Raw genomic sequence first — 23214 nt, 5'->3', positions numbered from 1 at the left:
AGTAATTCAAGGGCATGCAAGGCTTCACCACAGCTATCCCACCAAGGCTCAATGCAGAGGAAGCAGGCCAAAACACTCATTTCCCATTCTTTGCCTGAAAGGGGTTTACCTGCATACTTTAAAGGATGCTGCCTTAAAGCCAGGCTTCTAATTTAGCACACATCTAGTGGCTGCCTGCAATCTTTCCCAGAGTGCGGAGAAGCTGGCAACCAACCCTGTCTTCTCCCTCCAGTCTGTTCCAATAAAAACTGGGAGACTTGGTTGAGTCACCAGTATTTCCCTGTAAAGAGCTTATATACAAGTCTGACACCCTAGTTCTTGTGGATACAACCCAAAGGATGGGCTCCCAGTCTGCTGGCTCTGATACCAATAGTGCTTACATTTGAGAGTCCAATAGGACTATAGCAAACAAAGAAGCAGTTCTAAACAAGCATAGGAGCACTTTCACAGCTATCTACTTGACCTAGAAGAGAGGACTCAGGCAAAAATTGAAAGAACTCTACTACCTCCATTTAAACCTCAAACTTTCTAATTAAGTACTTCTTTCCAGCTTATCTCTTAACTCAGGAAAAAGATTCCTGGGCAAAGCATCCCTTGATGGGAACTGAAACTACCCTATCCAGCAATAAAAGACTACCCTGAGCCAGCAAGACCCTGCCCATGACTGACTCTAAGACAATGATCAATCTGACTTTTACTGCCCACCTTTGTCTCAAATTTTCCTTAAATAAACCTGGAAGTATCTGTATCACTTTGGAGACAGTCTGAGACACTAGTCTGCTGTCTTCTTGATGAAACAAATTCACTGAAACAAATTCCTTTCTTGTTCCACCAGCACTCATCTTTCTGCCTTTGGATTCTGTCAGCTGCAAGTGGCCAAACCTGATATGTTTAGGAACCCCAGAGCTGGGTGCTCTTGCACCCCTGCACCCCTGCTACAAAACTTCCATCTCCTAGTTTCTCCCTGGGAGGGGTTTAATTGCATACTTTCCCAGCTACTGCCTAAGGATCTGGGTTCTAATCAGGCTGCGTCTAGGAGCTCACCACAGTCTTCCCCTTGGGGACACAGACAAGTCTTGACATGCCTGAACTACTGAGAACCACAGAGAACAAAGAAGTTTGCTTTGACAATCATAAAAATTCAAGAGGCGACTAGGATGCCAGGCTAGGCTAAATGACAAGGCTGATCTCTTACACAAGACCACACAAAACTGGGAGAGGCAGCTGTTTTCTCTAATGCAAGGAAACTAGCACAGAGAGTCAAGGAAAATGTAGAAATAGAGGACTATGTTTCAAATTGAAAAACAAGATAAATCTCCAAAAACAGATCCTAATGAAATGGAAATAAGTGATTTGCCTGAGAGTTCGAAATAATGGTCATAAACATAGCAAGCAAGCTCCTTGACATTGGTCTTAACAATGATTTTTTTGATTTGATACCAAAAGCAAAGGCAAATGCAACAAAATAAATAAGTGGGACTATATCAAACTCAAAAGCCTCTGCACAGCAAAAGAAAGCACCAACGAAAGGAAAAGGGAACCTCTGGAATGGGAGAAAATATTTGCAAACCACATATCTGATAAGGGGTTAATATCTAAATATAATAAGGAACTCATACAATTCAATATCTAAAAGCAATCCAATTAAAAAATGGGAGAAGGACCCAAATAGATATTTTCCAAAGACATCCAAATTGCCAACAGGTACATGAAAAGGTGCTCAACATCACTAATCATGAGGGAAATGCAAACCAAAACCTCAACGAGATACTACATCCCTATTTGGACATCTATTATCAAAAAAGACAAGAGATAAAAAGTGCTGGCGAGGATGTGAAGAAAAGAAAGAAACTATAAGTGCACTGCTGGTGGAAGTGTAAGCTGGTACAGCCACTATAATAAATAGTCTGAAGGTTCCTCAAAAAAGTAAAAATAGAACTACCTACGATCCAGGATTCTCACTTCTAGCTAGATATCCAAAGGAAACAAAACCATTATCTTGAGGAGATATCTATACTCCCACGTTCACTGCAGTATTCACAATAACTAAGGCACGGAAGCACCACTTACATAGATGCGCACACACACAAATATTAGTCAGCTTTTAAAAAGAAGGAAGTCTCTTGTCATTTATGACAACATGGATTAACCCTGGAGGGCATTATGCTATGTGAAATAAGGCAAATAGAGCAGGCAAATACTGCATGGTAACACTTATATGTGGAACCAAAAAAAAAAAAAAATACCCTCAAACTCATGGAAAGAGGTAGTACAAAAGTGGTTGCCAGGGGCTGGGGGAAACAGGGAGAAGTTGGTAAAAGGGTACAAACTTTCAGTTATAAGAAGAATATGGTCTGAGGATCTAACATAAAACATGGTTAGTATAGTTGACAATGTGCATTGTATAATTGAAATTTGCAAGACAGTAGAACTTAAATGTTCTCACCAGAAAGTAAAGAAAGAAAAATATCTGAGGTGATGAGTGTGTCCATTAACTCCATGGAGGGAATCTTTTCACAATGTATCCATATATTAAATCATCACTTTGTACCCTTTAAATGTATTACAATTTTGTCAATTATATCTCAAGAAAGCTGAAAAAAATTAGAAAGTCTTCCTTTCAAGGGAGCAGCAAGTGAATGTGAGGCATCATGAACACCAAGACAGGTCAGAGTGGCAGCATCCAGGAAATACTAAGAGTGCAAAAGCATTTCCTTTGCCATATTTGCATCTCCATTTCTAATCTTTCTTAGAGTTCGTAATGCGTCCCATTAAGCTGAAGCTGTTAAGAGCCTAAAGTGTTTATGGTGCTATGGATATTCATTCTGAAACAACCAAACATTTCTGGAATATTTACGGGGTAACCACTCCCCACCTGGGAGTAGCTCCTGGAAAACAGATACTTTGAGTTGGCCAGTCAGCATGCAGTTATGACTGGAGTTGAACAATAACTTTGCACAGAACTGTATTTCCTCACTCTGTGCTAGATTATTAATCACTCCAATATCATGAAGCACAATTCATGCCTATCACACAGTTAGGAATGGTTGCAGAATGTTCCAGTCCATCATTGTGAACACACACAGATAGACTGCTTTCTACAGTCCCAGAAAACCAGGAGGGCTGAAAGGATGCCACTAACCATGTATTACAAAAAGAAAGTTCTTCAAATAATAGTTCCAGACTTTTCTTTTGTTCATATTCTTGGTCCAAATGTTGGACCAAATGTCCACACGGTTTGGGAGAGGTGGAATCATTAATACTTTAAAACAAATCTCAATTTGAGACCAAGTTCTCCCATTAAGGAAATCTTTCAAGTTCTTTATGACTCATGTAATAGCATCCCTGAGCAATACGCCTATGTTTGGAAGGGGTGTTTTCTGTGACTTGGGGGATACAGAACAGAGTTGTATAAAAAGAATGTTCAGGAAAATTAATCACTGGAGATTTCACAGGTTAAGACAAATACATTATGTTTACAATGGGGAATTGTATAAGACTTACATTTATGAGCCTTCAGTCCTTCAAAGGACACTGGTCCAATTTCATAATATTCATATTCCCAGGTGTAATCAGAATTAGGTGCAGATGGCTGGGACGTTCTGTTAGAAATTAATCTTTGGGCAGACATCTCCACCCTGCACAAATGGAGAAAGGCAAATATAGAACCTGTTAATTCATCCTCAACTGCACAGATACTCTAACTGCTCTTGACCACATTTAGAAGTTCAGAAGGCAAAGTCATCAGAGAAGTCCCATCCACTAGGGCAGGGAGAGGTCTTCACTGGCTGCCTATTATTTCACACCAAATGGCCATAGTTTTTTTTTTTTTTAACGTCTCCACTAGACTGGAATGTTTTTGAAATCAGACCCCATGTCTTTTGTTGCTGTCCCCCAGAACTTAACCCAGTGCCTGGCACATAACCAACTTTCAATAACTGATTTTTAAAAAAGGAAAGGAAGAAGGGAGAGAGTATATCAAAATCTCTGATCTTATAACTTCAGCCCCACCATGTACACCTGCATGAGTATGCAAAGAGTCTAGAGAAAATAAATAAAATCAATACCAGAAGTGAACTTCTGGTATATTGAGCACCTGCTATGCAAAAATAAAGACAAGTAATCAGGGCAGCCCTGGTGGCTCAGCAGTTTAGCATCGCCTTCAACCCAGGGCATGATCCTGGAGACCCGGGATCGAGTCCCATGTCAGGCTACCTGCATGGAGCCTGCTTCTCCCTCTGCCTTTCTTTCTCTCTGTCTCTCTCATGAATAAATAAATAAAATCTTTAAAAAAAGACAAGTAATCAAAGGCTAATTAAATGAAGTAGAAAAAAAAGAGACATGGTCAACAAAAGTCCCATAATAGGAGAAGATCCTCGGTGGAAGCCTGAATCTTGCCTACTGCTTATTCCCAAAATTTGTCCTACTTTCAGGATATGCTGAGTGTCTCCTTTGTGATGATTTTAGATTTAAAAACTCTGATGCCCTTGAGACAAGAGATTGCACTGTGCAGCATGAATGACAAAGGTGACAAATCAACAGAGCCAATGTTCAATATTGAGCATCCACTGTGTGTAAAACACTGTAGATTATGGAATGGGAGAAGATGCTTAAAATACAGACACGGACTCCACAGATCTTGCTTTATATTGGAGGAAAGAATACAAAGTAACAAATAGCAGTAATATAAGGGAAAATTTGAAATGAAAAATCAGCCCAAACCAACATTCACTGAGAAGTCATAACCACTGGTTCTCATCCCTAATAACTTTCTGAAGTTCCCTTTCTTCCACCTACCTTGGGTCAGTATCACCCACTACTACCTCTGGGTCACAACCTATAGAGAAGTTGAGGCAAAATCACTATCACTCCTCCGCCCAAAGGCCTGTGTCTCATCTTTCCTTTTTCCTTTCTTCCTTAATCCCCAGTCCTGGACTCCACAGAAACAAACTCCAACCCCTCAGCATCATATTGTTCAAAGGATAGTGTGCTCTGATCCAGAGATATATGCTAGTATCAAAACCGGAATGTCACTGTGAGTGCCCAACCAGACAAATAATTCCTGCAAAAGTAAAAGAGAATGTACCACTTCTATTTTGGAAAAGAAAGGTACACAAATTTTAAGAAAAGCTGACCTTCAACGAAGTATTCAGTAACCTTTCTAACATCAGCACAAAAATAACATAAAATCATTACCACAGTATTGTCTTTGGTCTTTTTATTATTTGAACAAGGGATTATTTCCCTTGATGAAATAAATTTCCTCAGGAAATGAAAATTAATAACTCAAACCCAAGAAACATTATCCTCATTTATGAGCACTTCCTCCAGAAGAGGAGAATTGTGCGTCAGGGAAGAGTAGCTCTTCAGTTTTAGGATTCAGAGATAAATGGTAGATTCAGATATACATAATGTCCATTTGAGACTGTTAAGAATTTCACGCCATGCAGGGAAGACATGAGATTTGAAGACAGAGGACCAGAGTTTTCATATGTGTTCTACCGCCATTTGATGTGTTGCTAGGAAATGGTTCTGGCTACCATTACTAGTAGACACCATCATCATCCCCCTTCTCCAGCTGCCTAACTGGTTTTTCTGCTTCTGTTCTTACTGACCAATTGTGATCCACTCTTCACCTATCAGCCAGTTAGTTAGTCATTAGATTTTATTTATTTATTCATTCATTCATTCATTCATGAGGGAGGGAGGGAGAGGGGGGAGAGTGGGAGAGGGAGGGAGGGAGGGAGGGAGAGAGAGAGAGAGAGAGAGAGATAGGGGCCCGGGGGGGGGGGGGGGGGGCACAGGGTGGCACAGTGGTTTGGCGCTTGCCTTTGGCCCAGGGCGCGATCCTGGAGACCCGGGATCGAATCCCACATCGGGCTCCCGGTGCATGGAGCCTGCTTCTCCCTCTGCCTGTGTCTCTGCCTCTCTCTCTCTCTGTGACTATCATAAATAAATAAAAATTTAAAAAAAATAATAAAAATAAAAATAAAAATAAAAAAAGAAAAAAGAAAAAAAATTGCCTTTGTCACTTCTTTGGTTAATATTTTTCAATGGCTTCCCATTGCTCTAAGGACAAAGTCCAAAATCTTTGAAAGGTCCTACAAGGTCATGACTTGGGTCTTGCTGTCTCCTCTTATCTTGCCTCATATGCTACCAAACTGTGCTCACATTCCCTGCAGTTCCTCAGAGACGTCATGCTCTGTGTTCCCTGCTCACATGCTCTTCCCTCTGGTAAGAGTGTGCCTTTACCAGCCCATCCTATCCCATTCCTCCTTGCCTGCTTATTCTTATCTACAAATCTGGCCCACCACCTATTTTTGTACAACCTCCAAGTGAAGAATGTTTTTTTATAATTTTTCATGATTGGAAAATAACTTTTTTTAGAGAGCTCATATGTGAGCATGGGGGAAGGGGCAGAGGGAGAGAGAGAATCTTAAACAGGCTCCACGCTCAGTGCAGAGCCTAATGTTGGGCTCGATCTTACAACCCTGAGATCATGACCTGAGCTGAAATCAAGAGTTGGATGCTTAACTGACTGAGCTACCCAGGCACTCCTGGAAAACAATTTTTAAATAATATTTTGTGACATAAAAAATTTTTACGAAATTCAAATATTGGAGTCCATAAATAAAGTTTTATTGGAACACAGCTACCCTTGTTTTTGTAGTTTTTTATGGTTTCTCTAGTATTATAACAGCAGAGCTGTGTAGTGGCAACAGAGATAGTATGGTCCAAAAAGCTCAAAACATTTACTTTCTGTTATTTTACAGAAAAAGTTTGCCAGCCCTCCTCTAGAACAATGGGGGTAAAAAATCTAAGCTTCAATTTTCTCATCAGGAAAATGATGATGATAACTACCCATTTCATGGAGTTACTGTAAAGATTAAATGTGATATTACGTGAAGTATGGGTAGTCAGCACCCAGTTAAGGTCAACACATAGCAGCCAGCACTATTATTAAATGCTAGTCTGACACAGAAAAGCCTAGTCTTCTTCTTCAAGCATCACCAACTTCCCTGTCAGCCAATTCGTATTAAATTCACCATGTGGTTCATTGAAAATGAATAAAATTATAATAAAAAATAACTCAAAAGGCATTCATTTAGATGCTTTAAAAGTTTTAATGAGAAATATGTCCATCATGGGATTCCTGCTGTTCCAACAAGTCAAAAATATGGTAATAATCTCTCCTGGTTTTTAAGGAAAGTAATATGAAGTCTGGTTTATTGGAAGTCAGGTATTACAGGCAGTGTAATAAGCAGAGCAGAGGGAGGCACTAGACTTCATCTAGTATTGAAATAGATAATGGAAAAATAGCAAAAAGTACATAAAACAATGAAGGAAATAAAGAGGGGAGGGTTTTCCATTCTCTGTATAAGCTGTTCTCCACATCTGTACCTAGCAGTGACCCCTGTGCCTGCCCAGGCCGATGTGCCCAGCAGGCCTCCCTGCTACTCTCTCAAGTTAGAAAGAAGCATTCCAGCCACCCTCACAGGGCTGGCCAGGAACTAGCAAATAGACTATGTCTGTACAAAACATCAGATATCCAGAAATCTCAATGCTTCATTCACCACAGAGAAAGGGTTTTGTCATTCCTTCTTTTACTCTCCCTTACACCATTCCTGTTGACCTAAATGAACTATTTAGGGATGGCTACAGATCAAAGGGTAATGAAAGGCACATGTGCAAAGATCCTGAAAGTGGAAAGTCCATCCTTTAAGAGAGAAGCAAAGTGCTGACAAATGCCTGGAGATGAGAGGAGTGAAGAACAGAGCCAGTCTTATCACAGGTTCTCCAGGGAAGAAGAATGAAATGCTAGACAGCCTCTCCCAGAGTGGCCATCACTTTGGTAGCCTTTAGATAACAGGGGGTGGGGTGGAGCAGGAGGAGGCTTTTGCTGTCACCAGCTATTTCATCTAGGTTCTTGAATCCCAAAGTTGGGTTTGGAGGACAGCATCTCTGCCCCTACCCCCTCAAGCAGTCACCTAGCACCCTTGAGAAAGCCCATGGGACAACATTTTTCATCCAAGTCTCAAATTCATTGGCTTGGGCCATCAAACATACAAGGGCATGAAACAAACAGAAGACTGTAGTCTGGCAGGATTTTGTACACTGCCCATTTCTGAAGCTCAGAGTTGCCTGTTGGAGTTTTGCAGAAACAGAGGCTGGCACTGTCTCACCATCTGAAGTGCCAGCACCTCTGGACTGTGGCCCTCAGAGTCTGATATTTCCACTACAGTGAAAATATCTGGGCCACAACACCCAGTGTGGGAGAGGCAGCCTGGCGCCAAGGCTTGCTCACCGGGGTGCTGAAAGCAAACAGCTGCTCTCTCCAGAACACAGCAAACAGGATATGCAGGGCTCAGCGATGAGGCTGCCTTCTATGCCTCTGCTGCTCCTGAGCACACCCTCCCCAGATGTCCTTAATGTCAGATTTCTTCATAATATTAGCATCATGAAAAACAACTTCTTCCAGAGGAAATGCATCCTAAGCAAGCTTCCTAGAGCAGCCCAGCAGCCGAGAGACCAAGCAGCTGCAAACACTCCTGCCAACAACAATAGTGAAAAATTATAACTGAGCCTTTAAGCCACACCTGAGAAGGAAGCTTACTTATTCCAGGTGCACATGTGGTAGTTTAGGCCAATTTATATAGACCTGGAGGAGGGAGGAAGATCTCAAACCCAAACTGAGAAAGCATGGCTAGCAGCCCCCAGACAGCTCTCAAGGCCTTGTAAGCATCACCCCTTCTCCCGTACACATTTCCAACACTCTCATTCCTCCCAGTTACCCCATCTTTCTTCCTCCAATCCAGCTTCCTACACCACTCCTTGGCACACTGTGTCCTTCTTAAAGACAGGTCAAGCAACTCTCTCCACCACCTTCAAACTGGGAAGATACCTGTGCAGAGAATAAAGGCTCTTCATCCATCTCCTTGGAGGGCCATGCTCGGTAGGCATGCCAACAGGGCTATTTTCTTGAAGTTGGACCTTGATTTCCATATTAAAGCGTAAACATCAGCAAAAGTGTTTTCCCAGTGGCTACCAATACAGTCACAGGACTAGAACATTAAGGAGATCCAAAAGATGCCTATAAACCCTACAAAATGAGCGCACGCGTACACACACACGGCAGCCTAGCCAGAAAGGTACTCCAAAAAGCTTCTGACCAGTGCCACAGATGGGAAGCCCATAGTAACCAGCATGTCTGGAGGAAGACCGAATGACCCATTCAGATTTGAGGTCAAAATTCCCAATTGTGTACTATCTTCTTTTCTTTAATCTCCAAACTCCAGTAGTGGGCCTACCACCCAGGATGCAATCTCTGTTCTGTTCTATCCAGGTCTCATTGGTTATCTGTTCTCATCTCTTTCTCCCTTCTATTCCTAAGAACAAACTTCCCCAGCAAAACACAGAGAAGTCACTCTCTTAAGCCATCATCCTTGGTCTCTCCAAGCAAAGGCATTTCAGAAACCAAAAGTAAAGCCTGGTTAGGCTGCACTCTGGTGGCTAAGGAGCCCAAGGTCAGATCTTCTGAATGGTATCTTTAGAAGCTTAATTCTCTCATTGCACAGAGATGTGATGAGGCCCCCAAGTGAAGACTATTGGTGCACTCAGTTGACCTGCATCTCAGTGAGTAGGACCACACAGAGATCAGATGAGAGTCTGCAAGCTTATGAGTCAGATTCATCAGAGCCCCTGAGTATTCCTAAAGCATTTCCATAAGGCAACACATCCCAGCAAGGAATTATGCTTTACCTTCTAAAATTGGAGCCTCTGTGGTCTCCTCCCAGGGCAGTGCTTAAAAAAACTGCAGACGTTTCCCCCCAGTTTACTTTTCCTTTTTATAGATTCTGTGTGAGCCACTACCTTCTGTTTGGACTCGTCACTTTAATTCTCAAGTTTGCAGATTCCTTTTCTGTGAACCCATTTTAAATCAGCAACTTCTTTCACGGAGTGTGGATTTTTGTTTCTTCCAGCTGAAGAGGTCTTGCTTCTGGGACTTTGAAGTCTTCTCCTCCTAACTACTGTCTTTTGACTTGAGCGTGCATCTTACTTTTGAATTCTGAATCTCTGGCCACTTAGGTCATCCTAGAGATATCACACACTCACACACAAATATACATACACATGCACCTGTTCCCTTCTCAAATGGACATATTCCCAAAGGTCTCTACACTACCAAGTTTTATGCTATTCCTCAGTATTTCCTAGAACATACTCAGTTACCCAGCAGACTTCAAAAATGTGGTGACTGACATTTGGCAGAGAAATTCTGGATGCATCTTCTTCCTGTCTATCCTCACATCTCTGCCTCACAGTAGCAACTTGTTCCAGGAGCAAAGCATGGAATGGACAGTATTCCCAGGCCTGGAGACTACCTCGGAATTAAAATCAGAATCAATGCTGATAGAAGAACGACTTCCAAAGCTAGACACAGGACTTTATATTTTGTTCAGATAAATATTCAGTCACCATCTGAAATGGAGAGATGCTTAAATAACAGGTGGGCTTCCTTCTTCCATCAGTGGGTGCCTCCAAGAGGACAGTGGTTTAGACTCTTAAATCTACCTCCTCCACTTATGCCCTGGGCAGCCACATAGTAGTTGGTAGACTAGAAAGTAATTTTTTTTAGAATTATCATTTCCTGACTCTGTCAGACTCCCTAGTTCAGTCCAGCAAATGGTTACTGCATGAACTACCAGGTGCTGGGATACAAAGACTATCCTTGAGCTCTTTGGGGATGGTAAGAGATCTTTGCATTACACCATAGAACAGCCTGTGCTGGGACTGTGCGGACCAGTCCACAGTGCCCTTCTCTTCACGCTGGTCTCTTTTCCGTAAACACCAACAGGGCAGAGCCTCTTCTGCTTTGCTCCCCTGTATTTCCAGCAACCCACACAAGGCCTGGTTCATAGAGGAAATGCAATAAATACTTGTTGAACTCATTTCTCATTCTGTGGAGAAGCCACAGAATTATCTTCTTTCATTCTCTTACTAGACCCTTAACCTGAGAGCAGAATTCTCCCATTCGAACAGAAACTTCAGCTGGACAGTGAGAAGAACATCATACACAGGGGGAGAAAAACACCCCATAAGGAAGCCAAGATGCCTCCATCTGGAAAGAATTTCCCAAAAAGAGATGAGGCATGGCTCAGAGATAGACGTGGGGGTGGCAGGCACACAGCTCCTAGCAACCACACCTCAGCCCCAGCTCTTAAGATTAAGGAAGCTGCGTTTTCCCAGTCCTCCAGGGATGAGAAAGATAATGAACTGAGTCACACTGACCAAGCATAGGAGAATGATTTATAACCACAGCATCAATTTGGTGAACTACAATGAGGAATAAAATGGCCAAGCAGACCAGAGCAAGTGCTTCACATGATCTCCAAAACAAACTCTAAAGATCCAAAGATTAAGGATGACTGTGGAATTAGGGCAAAAGAGTCACATAATAAAATAAATGGCTCTGCTCCATTACTCCACTACACGAGTGTCAAGATGCCATGCTGTATGTCCTATATCCCAACATGTTTGTCCTGCTGTAGGCCGTACCTATGGTGGGTTGGGATCTTTGCCCCAGAAATGCCAGAAGTTTAACTCCTACCTCTTTCTACACACCTTGCTTTCCTTGGTGTGGACTTCGAGAAATTCTAGGGATTTTGAGCATATCGGTGGAATCCCAAGCTTGGCAGCTCTATTACAGCAGGTTTTCTCAAGTCCTCAATATTGTCTATTTATTTTTGGTCTACTCCTGAGCCTTCAGAAAAAATAGGTGCTTTTACTAAGGTTGGGTACCTGGGTGGCTAAGTCAGATAAGCATCTGCCTTTGGCTCAGGTCCTGATCCGAGGATCCTGGGATCAAGTCTCATGTTGGGCTCCCTGCTCAGCAGGGAGTCTGCTTCTCCTGCCCCTCCTCCCCACTCATGCTAAGTAAAATCTTTTTAAAAAGTTAAAAATCACTAAAAAAAAAAAAAAAACTATCAAAAAGCAGGGCTTCACAATGAGATATCGCTTCACACTCATAGGATAGCTGTTCTACAGAAAAAAACAAAAAACAAAATATAAGTGTTAGCAAGGATGTAGAGAAATTGGGACCCCTGTGTGTTGTTGGTGGGAATGCAAAGTGTTGCGGCTGCTATCAAAGGCAGTAATGCGGCTCCTCAAAAATTTAAACATGAATACTTTATAATCTGGCAATTTTGCCTCTGGGAATATTCCCCAAAGAATTGAAAGCAGAGACTCCAACAGATATTTGTACACTGAGGTCCACAGCAGCATTACTCACAATAGCCACAAGCTGGAAGCAATCCAAATGTAGATTGGCAGATGAATGGATAATCAAAATGTAGTACATACACGCAGTGGGATATTATCCAGCCTTAAAAAGAAATTATGACACATGCTACAATGTGGATGAATCCTCAAAACATTATGCTAAGTGAAATAAGCTGGGCATACGAGGACAAATATTGCATAATTGCCCTTATATGAGGTACCCAGAGTACTCCTATTTGGAGAGACAGAAAGTTGAAGGGTGGATGCTGAGGGCTGGGAGAAACAGGGGATGGAAGTTACTGTTGAGTAGATTCAGAGTTTCAGTTTGAGATGATGAAAAGGTTCTGGAGACAGTAGCGATGGTTGCACAACAATGTGAATTTTATATTATATACATTTTACCAACATTTTTTAAAGTTCTAAAAATTTTTCTCATAAGAAAATAATAAAAATCAGCACTTTCCACCCAGTGTACCTGAGGGAAATGTAATTGAGAGCTCTCCAAAGCAAAATATCCCACCTGGGGACTTCCAGGCACCCCTCCCCCATGTGGGTCCTTCTTCTATGGCCAACCTTCAAGTTGTATTTGGCTTTGCTCTTTTCAAGAGACCCTGTGGTGATTCCTTTCCAGGTAAAAGGAATATTCTGTCTCGGTTGGGAGGAATCCTCCTTCTCCGTGTCGGAGAGAGCCCTGGGCAGCTGTGAGAATACTGGTGCTGCCCTAGCTGCGGTCCCCTTACCTCCGCCAGGCCTGGAAATGCACTGACTGCTTCCCAAGCTCTCCTTTTTTTTTTTTTTTTAAATTAATTTTTATTGGTGTTCAATTTACCAACATACAGAAAAACACCCAGTGCTCATCCCGTCAAGTGTCCACCTCAGTGCCCGTCACCCATTCCCCTCCACCTCCTGCCCTCCTCCCCTTCCACCACCCCTAGTTTGTTTCCCCGAGTTAGGAGTCTTTATGTTCTGTCTCTCTTCCTGATATTTCCCAACATTTCTTTTCCCTTCCTTTATATTCCCTTTCACTATTATTTATATTCCCCAAATGAATGAGAACATACACTGTTTGTCCTTCTCCGATTGACTTACTTCACTCAGCATAATACCCTCCAGTTCCATCCACGTTGAAGCAAATGGTGGGTATTTGTCGTTTCTAATGGCTGAGGAATATTCCATTGTATACATAGACCACATCTTCTTTATCCAAGCTCTCCTTCTGACCAGCTTCACCTTCTGCTGTCCCTGTGATTAGCCAACCTCATTTCAGCAGAAGTCCCTTACATATTATCCTTCCAAAGCTTCCAGAGCATTCTTGTGGATTACCTTTAAAGTCGCAGAGAGGACAAGACACCCAGGTGGCTCAGTAGGTTAAACATCTGGCTTTTGATTTTGTTTTTTTGTTTTTTTTTTTTTAAAGATTTTATTTACGTATTCATGAGAGACACACACACAGAGAGAGGCAGAGACAGGCAGAGGGAGAAGCAGGCTCCATGCAGGGAGCCCAATGTGGGACTCGATCCTAGGTCTCCAGGATCACGCCCTGGGCTGAAGGCGGCGCTAAACCGCTGAGCCACCCGGGCTGCCCTGGCTCTTGATTTTTGGCTCAGGTCCTAACCTCAGGATCGTGAGATCAAGCCCGGTGTCTGACACTGTCTGCTTGAGGATTCTCTCCCTCAGCCTCTGTCTTTGCCCATAGCTTGCACACACGCCCTCTCTCCCTTTCTCATATAGGTAAGTCTTAAAAAAATAAAGTCACAAAGAAGAGGCACATAATCTTCCTAAAACTAGCTCAAGGCCCTGGGGGAATGTTTTTTGGAGACCAGCTAGAATTCCTGGCCTTGGAAAACAGAACTGCCCAACAATTTTTTTTTTTTTTTTTTTTTTTTTGCCAAATAAGGAAATTTTTTTGAGACAATTAGCATCCCATAAACAAAAAGTCATTTTAAGCACCTTCTAAGTGAGGAAGAGATAACCTCGCAGTAACAGTGGTCCTCTGCAAGAAAGGAAAGTTAGCAGTCTGACATCCACATCTTCATAGCAAGCAGATACTCTTACGTGGGTGTGCATTACATCGCCTCTGTCCCCTGCATTCACGTGATAGCTGACTAAAATGGCTTACATATTCATTCTCTCTGAAACCAAAGGAAAGGACTGAAAGGGACAATGTAAGATTGCTTTTCTACAGAATCAATGATTCTGTAACTTAATACCCAGTTGCTTCCCATTTGCGGCACAAAGTCAACGATGTGTGTCTATTTGTAAAAACTGTGTATGCGTGCCTGTGTGTGTATATACATAGTGCAGTATGGATATGGTGCTGTCACAGGCTGTGTCCCTCTAAAATTGAAATGCTGTAGCCCTAAAACCTCCCATACCTCAGAATGTGGCTATATTTTAAGACGGGGTCTTTACAAAAGTAAGTTAAAATGAAGGCATCAGGCTAGGCCCTAATTCAATCTGACTGGTGTTCTTACAGGAAGTGATAAGGACACACAGAGACACCAAGGCCACTTGTGCACAAAGGGAAAACCACAAGAAGGACCAATGGATGGCCACTTAGAAAGCAAGGAAAACGGCCCAGAACAGATCTTTCCCTTAGTTCACAGGGGAAGCCAGCCTTGACACCTTGATCTTGGACTTCTAATCTCCAGAACCGTATGAAAATAAATTTCTGATGTGTAAGCAACTCAGTCTTTGGTATTTTGTTATGACAGCCATAGTGAACTAATACAGCTTTGATTAATTAGATAAAAACTGTCCTAGAAAGCCCATTAAAAATGACTTGCTTTATACCAACCACTTTTACTGTACCTAAAAAACAAATATATTTCTGGAAAGAAAACCATTTTCAAAATGTCATTAATCTGCCCCACTATATGCCATCTTCAACAAATACATTTCTGACGTTCCTTCAGGAAGAAAGAGCACTCACTAGTTTTGCACATGCTAAAACTAGTTTGGGTCAATTCAGCCCACTGAGGATATTTTAAACACTATGAGCTCAACCATGAAAGATGTAGTGGACGTTGAAAAGTCAAGGCCTGTGCCCTCAAAGAATTTGGGCTTGTATTTGAAACCGAACTCTCCTGTTAAATGTCAGCCCTTCAAATATGCACATGGGGAGATTAAGGTGTGACACAAAAATCCGATGACACAAGTAGGCAACAGGTGAACAGATTCATCACAAAAGGGAGACTCATTATAGCACAGGAGCCAGGTGGGGGAGAGCTCAAAGACAGTCCCTCTGAGACCTTGCCTACTCTATTCCACTTGCCAGCGTGGACTGTCATCTACCCCCACTTGGGACTCCTGCCATCCTTTGAGAGTAGTGCTCAGTCACCATTTCACCCACAGAGTCCTGCCCAAGCCCAAGAGGACTGTCTCCCTTCCTTCAAATCCCATCCCATGGATTACCAGAATCTCTCAGATAATGAGATTATAAATCAGACTCCCTCAGGATCAGACTTTGCCTGTCACTGAATTCTCTTGCCAATTTATAGAGCTGCTATTATAAAACATCACAGCCAGGTGAATTACCATTTTAACAGTACTAGGGAAACAACCATCCTTTCCATTTTAATTACTGGAGTTGTTGAAACACTTGGCATAATAGGGCTAAGGAGAATGAGACTGACCATATCTTAAATCACTTTGAGGATGATCTTGCAAACAAGCCTGTGTTGTATTTATTGCTCATGCTATCTGCCTCCAAACAGCACTCACTGTTCCTTACAGCCCTGAGCTGAATCATTCTTTTGATAAAACAAGCCAAAAGAAGGACCAGGTGTTTCAATCCCCATTCCACAGAAACAGAAATGTAAACTAAAGCAGAGCTCCAGACAGAGCCACAGGAAGGCTACATTTTCTAATGATCATCTTATCCTCCTCGATCTTGGATTCTTAAACTAGGATATGGGTCTCTTCAGTTTCTCCAGCTACCACACCCACTGCCAACCTACTACAATCCCAAATTGAATGCCAACCGTAGTCTGGGAGAGCAAGGCCAGGCAAGCTCCAGGCTCCTCATCTGCAGGGAGGGGCTGGTCAGAAGAGAGCCGGACCAAGCCAGCACAGCAAGGGTCAGAAAGTCAGTTCCCTGCTCTGCCTTCCTAGGTACTGGGGATGTCAGCCCCCCCATCTTAGAACATACCTGGATCATCCTCTTTTAAGAGAAGCCTTGAAAGATGATTTTTTATATTAAATATGTACAGATATGTTATAGAGTAAACTGCAAATATCAAATGAAGGAATGTTCAAGATGAACACATACTTGGTTCTGGTTGCCCTGGCCTCTGCTTCAGCATCCCAGAAATGTGGGTTAATCATCCTCTCCTGTTGAAGTAACTTAATGGAGATCTTAGTGGAGCCCTGGTAGGAATATACGGCAGTTTACAGGATACAGTTTCCAGATCTTAGGTCTTCATCTGTTTCTTTCCCCCTTTTTTTTTTCTTCACAAGAGAATGATATTTTGGGGGAAAATCTGCACAAAGGTTTATAGAAAGACAGGTGCTGTATACACCCACATATCCTCACTTATCTTGAAGAAAGAAGTCTTTCTTGATCAACTAGGCAACTGTAGAGCTGACCTGTAGGAAGCAGCTCCCTAAGGCTACCCCACCTTTGCCTTTAATTGTTGTTTTTGCTATTCTCAAGGACATGAGGAAACTGAAGGCACCTTTGGGGAGGATAACTATTTGAAGCTTATAAATTATTTGCACTTGAAGAGTTATACAATTTATTAATGTTCTCTAGTCAAGTGAAAATCCCATAGATCTTGGTAACAGAGACACAAACAACAATTCTACCCAGACTTTAATAGCCATAATTTTAGCATCCCATAAAAAGATGCTCAACTTCTGCTTTTTTACTTCACATCTCAGCAACACCATAATGGATAAAAGAATCATATTTGCAAGGAAGGAGAAGTAAAAAATGTAGACTTTCTCCTCTTTCTAATAGGACTAAGCATTTCTTTTTTTTAAATAAATTTATTTATTGGTGTTCAATTTGTCAACATACAGAATAACACCCAGTGCTCATCCCGTCAAGTGCCCACCTCAGTGCCTGCCACCCAGTCAACCCCCACCCCCAGCCCACCTCCCCTTCCACCACCCCTAGTTCGTTTCCCAGAGTTAGGAGTCTTTCATGTTCTGTCTCCCTTTCTGATATTTCCCACTTATTTTTTCTCCTTTCCCCTTTATTCCCTTTCACTATTTTTTATATTCCCCAAATGAATGAGACCATATAATGTTTGTCCTTCTCTGATTGACTTATTTCATTCAGCATAATACCCTCCAGTTCCATCCACGTCGAAGCAAATGGTGGGTATTTGTCGTTTCTAATGGCTGAGTAATATTCCATTGTATACATAAACCACATCTCGGACTAAGCATTTCTTATTCTCCAGTCAGAAAGAAAAATCACTTTGCACCCTGAGATAAGCCAAAAATAACATGATCATCCTGCCTGAAAGTTGGTCTCCAAAATAAAACCCAGAACATGTCCCATAAACCTAGACTCCCTACAGAAAAACAATTTTCTTCCTTTTTATTTGCTACAGAATATCTAAAGATAAGTCATGACTTTGGGGAATATGGTAATCATGCGCAAAAGTTGCTTTCAACCATGAACAATAGACTAATTAATGTACACTTGAGAACTCTGATAATCTCATGGAGTATTTTCTCTTAAGTATTTATTGTGTTTTTATTTGATGAGCCAGTCTTCTGAGCCTGACTCCCTTGAGCTGTAGGCAAGTAAATATTTCCTTTTCTAAGTGTTTCTACCTCCACGTCTAAAATACATGTAACATCAAGCAAACAGATTATTACTCTTCACTAGTTCAAACCAAGCATATATAATCCATCTTCTGAGCTGGCACAACTATGGGACCTGATCAAATGTCAAATTTATTATTCTCTTCCATTGCCCTTTTAATATGGATTCAATGGATTTACCCTCCCTGTTCTCAGATGAACACTTGAGTAGATCCTATGACTTTTCTGCTCAAGCAACCACTTACAACTCCCAAAAGAATTCAAATGTGCAGTCTGGAAACAAAATGTCCTGCCCTATGCCAGCTAGGTCCTGCTGCATGTTGGTCTCCTGCAGGGATTGAGGGAAAGTTGACCTCTTTTCTTTTTTTCTACCTAATGTCCAACTGCCAGCCAGTTTCTCACCCCACCAAGATCAAAGTAGTACAGGATTGTATTAACTGTCTTTGCACACACTGTGTATGCGTGCTTTAGTGATATTCATTTTCCTTCAGCTGACTGACTGCTCACTCTTACCTTAGCCTCTGAATTTCTGGAAAATCTAGCTGCTAGGGTGTCCCACTCTTGGGCTGAATTTACAGTGGCCCCAGGCCAGTCCTCTCCCACATGGTCCCACCTGGAAATCCTCTGGCATCTCTTGCCCTAACAAAAAGTTCTCAAATATCTACATTAAAGTTTCTACTTGGGGGGGGGGGGGGGGGTCTAGCACTTTCCTTTTGATTTTCACATAATCTGAATGTGTGGCTCAGTCAAAACTTGAATTCAGTACTTTATATATACACACACGTAAATGTTTAGGATAGATTATTAATTCCCAATTATTTTTAAAGTGTATTTTACTCTTACATATCTAGTTAAGTTGAGGAATTCAACCATTGAAAGGGGCATTCAGAGATATAAAAGTCAATACTACCTCACTGGTGAAGAATCCTCCCCCACTCCTGACACAAGATCACCCAGCATTGGCTTGATCGGACACTGGGAACAAACCCATTTCCTCTTCTTCAGATATCTGAGGAGTGGCCTTATAACTGGCCAGAGCTCTCCGGCAGGTTAAACACTCACTGTTCCTCATATGGCCTAGTCTTCAGACCCTCATCATCTAGGTTACCTTCCTCTGATGCTGCAAAGTTAATTTCTGTCCTCTACTAAGGGGCCACCAGAAGGCGATGCTATGGTGGAAGGACCCTGGGCTCCCTTGATTCAGTCAGGTAGATCATAGTGATTATGGGCTCAGGTTCTAATCCTGCTCTACTACTTACTGGCTATGTAATCTTAGGCAAATTACTTAATCCTTCTGTGCTTCAACTTCTTTATCTGTTAAATGAGAATGGTGATTATATTCCCTACTTCATGGGCTTGTTACAGGGATTGAGATAAAGCTGCAAAACACTCATAAATATGCTTGGCACGTAATAAGCTTCACACAAATGTCTATAAGTAAAGGTCTGTCCTTGTCAGTGCAACCTAAGTTTGCTATTGAGCAGCTACTTCACATGATGGTCCATTCAGAGCTGGGGGGGAGGGGGGCATTGAAATCCCTGGAATTTTTTTTTTTCACATGAATTGCTACTCAGGAGGCCAATCCATCTTTTACTTTTTAAATTGACTATGAACCTAAATACAGGACTATAACTTCAACCTTCTGTGAGCTCAACCTTCTGTATTATTATCTCTTGTCCAGATATAAAACGTGCCTCGTAGAGTACCCTCCCAGATTTAGAGTTGCCACATCTCGGATGTATGTCCCCTCTATGTCTTTCTCCCAGTGAATAATATCAAAGAGGTGCAGGGACAGGGACAGAGCCTTGTTGTGCATCCTCTCTTCCCCGACTTTATCCTCAGGGATAGTATGAGACTTTGTAAAATGCTTCTGCAAAGGCAGGACACACTTTGGATGATCCATAATGGGGGGCAGGGACCAGTGATGAATTATTTGTATGCCCCTAGTTTGGGGAACCCCTCTTTGCAAAATGTAAATAGCCACAGCCACCTAGCTGTGAATAGTAAAGGAGACTGTGCATTAGGAAGCATTGAGCCAAGTCATTGTCACACTAAAAACATTATTAGGTCAAAAATAAACATTCTCTGGAAGGGATCACATATTAGGCTATAAACCCAGTCTCAACAAATACAAGAAGATCAAAGTCATACCATGCCCCTTTTCTGACCACAACACTATGAAACTAAAAGTCAACCACAAGGAAAAAAAATCTGGAAAGACCACAAATACATGGAGGTTAAATTATATGCTAGTAAATAATGAATGGGTCAACCAGGAAATTAAAAAGAGAAATTTAAAAAATACATGGAAACAAATGAAAATAAGAACACAATGGTCCAAAACCTTTGGGATGCAGAAAAAGTAGTCCTAGGAGGAAAGTACACAATACAGGGCTATCTGAAGAAGAAAAGTCTCAAATAAAAACCTCTTCTTACACCTACAGGAGCTAGAAAAAGAAAAAAAGGAAGCCTAAAACCAACAAAAGGAAGAAAACAATAAAGATTAGAGCAGAAATAAATGATATAGAAACTGAAAAAAAAATAGAATAAATCAATGAAACCAGGAGCTAGTTCTTTGAAAAAAAAAAAATCAAGAAAATTGATAAACCCCTAGCGAGACTTACCAAGAAAAAAAGACTCAAACAAATAAAATTACAAATGAGAGGAGAAATCACAATCAATGCCACAGAAATACAATTATAAAAGAACTATGAAAAACTATATGCCAACAAATTAGACAACCTAGAAGAAATGGACAAGTTTGTAGAAATATACAAACTACAAAACTGAAACAGGAAGAAATAGAAATTTGAAGAGACTGATAATCAGCAAAGAAACTGAATTAGTCAAAAAAACCCCAACAAAAGTCTTGGGCCAGACGGCTTCACAGGCGAACTTTATCAAACATTTGAGGAAGGGCTAATACTTATTATTCTCAAACTATTCCAAAAAATAGAAATGGAAGGAAAATTTGCAAATTTATTCTATGAAGCCAGCATTACCTTGATATCAAAACCAGATAAAGATACCACACACAAAAAAGAGAACTATAGGCCAATACCTCTGGTGAACAGACACAAAAATCCTCAATAAAATACTTTTAGCAGATCAAATCCAACAATACATTAAAAAAAAAAAAAATCAGGAATCCCTGGGTGGTGCAGCGGTTTAGCGCCTGCCTTTGGCCCAGGGCGCGATCCTGGAGACCCGGGATAGAATCCCACGTCGGGCTCCCGATGCATGGAGCCTGCTTCTCCCTCTGCCTGTGTCTCTGCCTATCTCTCTCTCTCTCTCTCTCTCTGTGACTATCATAAATAAATAAAAATTTAAAAAAATAAAATATTTTTAAAAAAATAAAAATTAAAAAAAAAATCATGGGGGACTCCTGGGTGACTCAGCGGTTGGGCATCTGCCTTCAGCTCAGGGCTTGATCCTGGGGTCTCAGGATTGAGTCCCATGTCAGGCTCTCTGCATGGACCCTGCTTCTCCCTCTGCCTGTGTCTCTGCCTCTATGTGTCTCTCATGAATAAATTATTTTTAAAACATTTTAAAAAATAAATCACGGGATTTTTTTTCCTGGGTTGCAAGCATGGTTCAATATTTGCAAGTCAACAGGATACATCACATTAATAAAAGACAAGAACCATATAATCATTTGAATCGATGCAGATAAAGCATTTGACAAGTACAACATCTACTCATGATAAAAACTCAACAAAGTAGGTTTAGAGGGAACATACCTCAACATAATAAAGGCCATATATGAAAACTCCACAGTTAATATGATCCTAAATAGGGAAAAAGTGAGAGCTTTTCCCCTAAGGTCAGGAACAAGACAAAGAGGTCCACTCTTACCATTTTTATTCAATACAGTACTTGAAATCTCAGCCTCAGCAGTCAGACAACTAAAAGAAATAAAGAGGCATCCTAATTGACTAGAAGTAAAATTTTCACTATTCATGGATGACATGATACTCTATATAGAAAACCTGAAAGACTCCACCAAAAAACTACTAGAATTCATAAATGAATTCAGTAAAGTTACAGGATACAAAATTAATATACAGAAATCTGTTACATTTCTATACACTAAGAATGAAGCAGCAGAAAGAGAAATTAAGAAAACAGTCGTATTTACAATTGCACCAAAAATAGATAGCCAGGAATGGTCTGGTTTATGAATAAACCTAACCAAAGAGCTATACTCTGAAAACTACAAAACACTGATGAAAGAGACTGAAGATGATTCAAAGAAATGGAAAGGCTGTCCATAGTCATTGATTGGAAGAACAAATGTTAAACTATTAACTAAAGACCCAGAATGTCAATTCAATATTGAAAAGAAATGCAAAGCTGGAGGCATCACAATTCTGGACTTCAAGTTATATTACTAAGCTGTAGTAATCAAAACAGTATGGTACTGGCACAAAAACAGATACATACATCAATAGAGCAGAATAGAAAACACAGAAATGAACCCACAATTATATGGTCAATCTCCAACAAAGCAGGCAAGAATATGCAATGGGGGAAAAAAACAGTCTCTTCAATAACTGGTGCTGGGAAAACTGGACAGCAACATGCAAAAGAATGAAACTGGACCATTCTCTTACACCATACACAAAGATAAACTCAAAATGGATTACAGACCTAAATGTGAGACCTGAAACCATAAAAATCCTTGAAGAGATCATAGGCAATAATTTCTCTGACACTGGCTATAGCAACCTTTTCTAGATAGGTCTCTTGAAGCAAAGAAAACAAAATATACAATTGGGATTACATCAAAATAAAAAGCTTCTGCACAGCAAAGGAAACCATCAACAAAACTAAAAGGAAACCTGTGGAATGGGAGAAGATATTTGCAAATGACATATCAGATAAAAGGCTAGTCAACAAAATACATGAAGAACTTATAAACCTCAATATTCAAAAAACAAATAATACACTTAATGGGCAGAAGACATGAATAGACATTCTTCCAAAGAAGACATCCAGATGGTCAACAGATGCATGAATAGATGCTTAACATCACTTATCAACTGCAAGTCAATACAATGAAATATCTCACACCTGTGAGGTGTGACTAAAATCAACAACACATGAAACAAAACAGGTGTTGGTGAGGATGTGGAGAAAGGGGAACCTGCTCACCCT

The 23214-nt window shown here is 41.1% G+C and overlaps 1 protein-coding gene across 4 annotated transcripts in view; it reads right to left on the bottom strand.

The window, feature by feature from the left end:
* The window catches only part of MRAP2 (melanocortin 2 receptor accessory protein 2), a 49216-nt gene that overhangs the window by 22370 nt on the left and 3632 nt on the right, over positions 1-23214 (bottom strand). For 3 of the 4 annotated variants that reach the window (XM_026007438.2, XM_072736491.1, XM_072736480.1), the window contains exon 2: positions 3505-3638. In XM_026007438.2, coding sequence (XP_025863223.1) covers positions 3505-3631 — 127 coding nt within the window. In that variant the 5' untranslated portion in view covers positions 3632-3638. Of the gene's footprint in view, positions 1-3504; positions 3639-23214 lie in introns of those variants that run through there. The other variant, XM_026007439.2, reaches the window with a different exon arrangement.

This window comes from Vulpes vulpes, chromosome 1, assembly GCF_048418805.1.
Source record: "Vulpes vulpes isolate BD-2025 chromosome 1, VulVul3, whole genome shotgun sequence".
NCBI lineage: Eukaryota > Metazoa > Chordata > Mammalia > Carnivora > Canidae > Vulpes > Vulpes vulpes.
The sequence above is the reverse complement of the archived record's forward strand: the minus strand, read 5'-3'. Positions and strand labels throughout refer to the sequence as shown.